The sequence below is a fragment of the Elephantulus edwardii genome, unplaced genomic scaffold (genome assembly GCF_000299155.1).
Source record: "Elephantulus edwardii isolate Elephantulus edwardi_28Jun2011 unplaced genomic scaffold, EleEdw1.0 scaffold00077, whole genome shotgun sequence".
Lineage (NCBI taxonomy): Eukaryota > Metazoa > Chordata > Mammalia > Macroscelidea > Macroscelididae > Elephantulus > Elephantulus edwardii.
This window is the reverse complement of record NW_006399827.1, coordinates 11,996,909-12,001,887: the sequence shown is the minus strand read 5'-3', so window position 1 is coordinate 12,001,887 and position 4,979 is coordinate 11,996,909. Positions and strand designations below refer to the sequence as shown.

The 4,979-nt window shown below is 42.2% G+C and overlaps 1 protein-coding gene across 1 annotated transcript in view; it reads right to left on the bottom strand.

Annotated features, from left to right (window-relative positions):
- Window positions 1-2,522: 2,522 nt before the first annotated feature.
- MRPL45 (mitochondrial ribosomal protein L45) overlaps window positions 2,523-4,979 on the bottom strand; it is a 17,335-nt gene continuing 14,878 nt past the window's right edge. The window contains 5 exon segments of the mRNA XM_006903730.1: window positions 2,523-2,594; window positions 2,764-2,891; window positions 2,894-2,936; window positions 3,632-3,781; window positions 4,635-4,683. Of these exon segments, the coding sequence (XP_006903792.1) occupies window positions 2,523-2,594; window positions 2,764-2,891; window positions 2,894-2,936; window positions 3,632-3,781; window positions 4,635-4,683 (442 nt within the window).

Here is a 4,979-nt window from a genome sequence, read left to right as displayed (position 1 = left end):
AATTTCTCAGTGTCCGAAATCAGGCAACCCAGGCGATCAAATGAATTTCCCAAAAGTAACCCCTCCATGACTTGTGCCCCCTCCCTGGCTCCCTGAGATTACAGGAAGATACGCCTGATAATTAAGAACACAAGCTAAAGGTTAAATGATCTCCTTGGACTTATAGTTTGGTGGTCTCATAAGTAAGGAGTTGCACTGGCAACCCAAATAACACACAGCTTGAATCCACTAGCTGCTCCTTCGGAAAAATATGGGCAATCTGCTCTCATGTGGTTTACAGCCTCTGAAAATCTGCTGGAGGGTCAGCTATGAGTCAGTTCCAATTCCACAGCACTGAACAATATGAAATATGAATGATTCTGTGAATCAGTGCCTGAGAAAGAGGCTTAAATATGTAGTTTATAAACACTAATAATTTTCCAAGTCTAGACTTCTCAAAAAAGATGCTTTGGGCAGAATATTAAATGATCCAGGAAATATTAGAAGATAGAGTATACAGAGTCACTGTACCGAAAGGAATTGGCAGACACAGAAGAATTTCATGAACCAACATATGAACAAGAGCCTATGGTGATGAAGGAAGAAGTTCAAGCTGCTTTGAAGGAACTGGCAAAAAAAAGCCCCCAGGAATGTATACCAATTGGTATACCAATTGATATATTTCAACTAACAAATGCTGCCCTAGATGTGTTCACCAAATTGTGTCAAGAAATCTAGAGGACAACCACTTGGCCAACTGACTGGAAGAGATCTGTATTTGTTTCCATTCCAAAGAAAGGTGACCCAACAGAGTGCAGAAATTATCAAACAGTATCATTGATATCACATGCAAGCAAGATTCTGCTGAAGATTATCCAAAAATGACTGGAACCACACATCAACAGAGAACTGCCAGAAGTGCAGGCTGGATTTAAAAGGGGTCATGGTACTAGGGATACTGTAGCTGATGTTAGATCGATCTTGGCTGAAAACAGGGAGTACCAGAGGATTGTCTGTGTTTCATTGATTATGCAATGGTGTTTGTTTGACTGTGTGGATCACAACAGACTGTGGCTGACTCTGAGAAGAACGGGAATCCGAGAACACTTGATCGTGCTAACGCGAAATCTATACTCTGATGAACAGAGCTAGGAAAAACTGAATGGTTCAAAACTGGGAAGGGTATATGCCAGGGACATGTCCTCTCTATATACCTTTTTAACCTATATGCAGAACAGATTATCTAGGAGGCTGGGCTCTGTGAGAAATGTGGCATCAGGACTGGAGGAAGATTCATCAACAATCTGCGTTATGTAGATGACACAACCCTGCTTGCTGAAACTGAAGAGAACCTGAAGTGCTCACTGCAGAAGGTCCAGGACTGCAGCCTTCAATATGGATTGAGGCTCACCATCAAGAAGACAAGAGATTCTCACCCCTGGGCCAATTGCCAGCATCAGGATGGATAGTGAAAAGACTGGGATTGTTAACAGCTTTAGTTTACTTGGCTCTACAGTCAACACTCTTGGCACCAGCAGCTAGGAAATTAAGACATATTGCATTGGGAAAGTCTGCTGTTAGGAACCTCTCCAAAGTACTGAAGAGCAATGGTGTCACTCTGGAGACTAAAGTGCACCCGATACAGGGCATGGTCTTTGCAATCACTTGCTATGTGTCAAAGAGCTGGACAGAATGAACAGGTTCACCCTGGAGAGGGTTAAACCAGGCTGCTCCTTGGAAGCAAAGATTCTGAAGCTTCATCTGACATAGTTTTGGACATTTTGCAAGGAGGGACCAGTCCTTGGAGAAGAATGTCATGCTTGGGAGGGTGGAGGGACAGTGCAGGAGAAGAAGACCTCTATGAGGTGGATTGATTCAGTCACTTGAGTAATTGGGGTAGGCGTGTCAGAGACAGTGAGATTGGCACAGGATAGAGCAGGGTTTAGGTCCATTGTACAAAGGGAGGCTTTGAGTTGCAGGTGACTCGATGGCATATTATAACAACAACAACAACAAGTCTTCTCAGAAGTCCTATCGCTCACAACCAACCTTGTTGTCTACTTCTATTGTTTAGTGCATCAGCTCCAGTAAGGGCAAATGAACAGAACAAATGAACAGAATCCATCACAATTTTTCAATACTCTGACGGTATTTTATTTCAGACTATATTCCCTGTCCTGTGATTAGGGGGGGAAAAAATCCCAGTTTGCTCCAACAGTCACTGATGTGGGAAAAACTGGTATCAGATGTTCTCTAAGATATATAATTTTTCATCCAGATATAGAAGCTAGATGAATAATTTTTTTTAAAGGAAAAGAAACACAATTCCAAGGCAATGAAGACGAGTCATACACCTGGACGCCACCATTAGTCATGGTTGTTGAGGATGATATTGCTAAAAAACCCAAGCAGGAGTAGTGAGAACAAAAGTAGTTCTTTCTATTGCATGACTGAGACAGATGACCACACAGCTCCCACACTCCAGACTCCACAGTTTCTATCACTTCCATCATGAGAATGTCACCCCAGGACCATTTCTGCCATCAGGCCAGCTGAGGTTTATGGTCTTCATAGTCTTCCCCTGGTTTCAGCTGGGGGCCGGGGATCATCACCGTCTGAAAGAGCAGGAAGCTGAGTTACCTCCCTACCAAGCCTATGACTTATTCAGGAGTGGTACCTCTCTCCCAGGACTGCCTTTCCCTGGTGCGGCATCACCTCCAGTCTCCACAAGGTGGAGCTTAACAGGAACAGCTTCAGATGCCTCAAGAACCCAAGCTGCCTTACCTTAAGGATAGGTTGTTTGGGCGGTGCCCATTTGGGAACAATTTTGCCATGCATTCTCCAGCTCCCATAAGGGTTTGTCAGGTGCTTTTCAAACACCACATACTCTACAACATCTTTGGGCACATCTCATGTCCATACATCAACCGGCCAAACCTGTCATAGATGGCCAGAGTCTGCAAAGATGAAAGCAAATCCTGAGTTAGTTCTCAAAGTTTTATTTTTTTCTACACAATTATGAAACAACTGCACCAGCAATATGTAATGGTGGCTTGAAGCCCAAAGTTGTAGCCCTTAAGCCAACCCTTTGAGCCTAGAACTGAACACTCCCTTGGGGCACAACTTTCAGTCAAACAGTAACACCAGGGAGGCACTCTGTCCTTGGAACCAACAACCATACAAAATAACAAGGGCAGCATGTGCCCAGAGGACTCAGAAGGAAAGAAAGATGCATGGCAACAAGAACAACAGAGAGATAGTGGAAAGAGATGATACAATGCAGGGATTGTAATCAATGTCATCAGATAAAGTATGTATGAATGGTGGACTGGAACATCAATTTGTTCTTTGTATTTTCACTCAAATCACTAAAACATTAAACATTACCTCAAAATTCTGAATGGAGACTAATTGATCAACTGATGGAGGAACAGGGGAGAGAATCAAGACCAGGTAGGTAGGCCACAAGAGACTCACATTATGTCTTAGTAGAACTAATATCTAGCAGTGGGAAGGGGAAGCGACATGTCAGAGAAAGTCCTGGGGAATCTTTCCTAGAACTGACAGTCTACAGCCATCTGCCCAACACCCCAGAGGTAGGTGCCCACCCTGAGAGCGAAGTAAAGCTCAAAAGAACACACTGTGCGTCTACCTGCCGGGTGTGCATGCGTACTGTGACCTGGCCGTACATATTGCCCTGGTTCACCATGCTTGAACTGCGAACCTGAACCACCTGTGGTGGCTCTAAAGATTCCACGAAGCTCCAGCGCACAGTCTTATATTTGATGTCCCAGACCATGTCCTAGAGGCAGACGAGAACAAGTTTAACTGAGGTTTTCCCTTCTTTTAGGGAAGCTGGTCTTGCCACATGTGCTCTCACTTCCTGCAATACTACAGTCAACATGTAACATTTCCTCCCTAAATGTCTTCTAGGGCCTATTTTCTTTCCTAGAGTCCACACTTTTGATTAAGCTTCTGTGCCAAGTCCTCGTGAAAACTCTTTTTTATCTAAATTACAACACTTGATGATTCTTCTGCAAATTGATGAAAATTGTATTCCAAACTCATACAGCCCATTCACCATTATCCCTCCATATACTTTCAAGAATCTACTTATTACTGCATATTCATCTGAGGACCACATATATGCTCCTTTTCCCCTTGACTTTTTAGTAACGAAAATAAATGTTAAACTGGTAAGACTACTTAGCAATTCTTCTCTCCGGGGTGATTAGCTTGCACTGCTAGAAACTTAAGATATTATTCTGAAACATCTAACTAAACCAAATGTCTTAGCCCTCTCTCAGTAGCACCTAGTACCATAGTTATTAGCACACAATAGAAGCCTCATCAATTCTAGTTAAATACTTTAACACATTTCTGGCATGTGTAGGTCTGGTTTAACATGACCCATATCTTGATGTCAGGGATCTGAACACTGTGGTTTCAGTGCTGCTTGCTAGTGGGACTTTTTTCCCTCATCTGTCACGGCCTTTACCAGAGTAAAAGTTATTAGCATTAAATAATGAAACTTCAACTTGGACCTTAAACTTCTTGCACTTTCAATACAGATCCTTCAAAAAAAAAACCAAGGGTGATGTCTAGGATCTGCCAGCTCAGGCATTCCTGAAGTTGTAAGGAGGAAAAAAACCTACCAGAAAACAGTGTTCAGTAACCAAGGTATGAAGCCGATCATGGTCTGAACTAGAAAAGAAAGAGAAATATATATATATAAAAAATCAGGTTCTGACTTTATGGTACCATGTACAGAAGTTGAAAATGGACCTGAATCCAGAAAATAATTCCATTTTTTTTTCATTTGTGTTTTTTATTGAGGTATTTGCAATGATTGTACAAAATTCAGCTATTTGCTCTTCAGCCTAATTTCTTTCTTTTTTTTTTTTAAATTTAGGTTGTTTATTTTTCATTTCAATGAACATCTACAGAGATTTTGGGATTCCATTCATTCATTTTTGCACCCTTCTCCCCGCACAAACCCC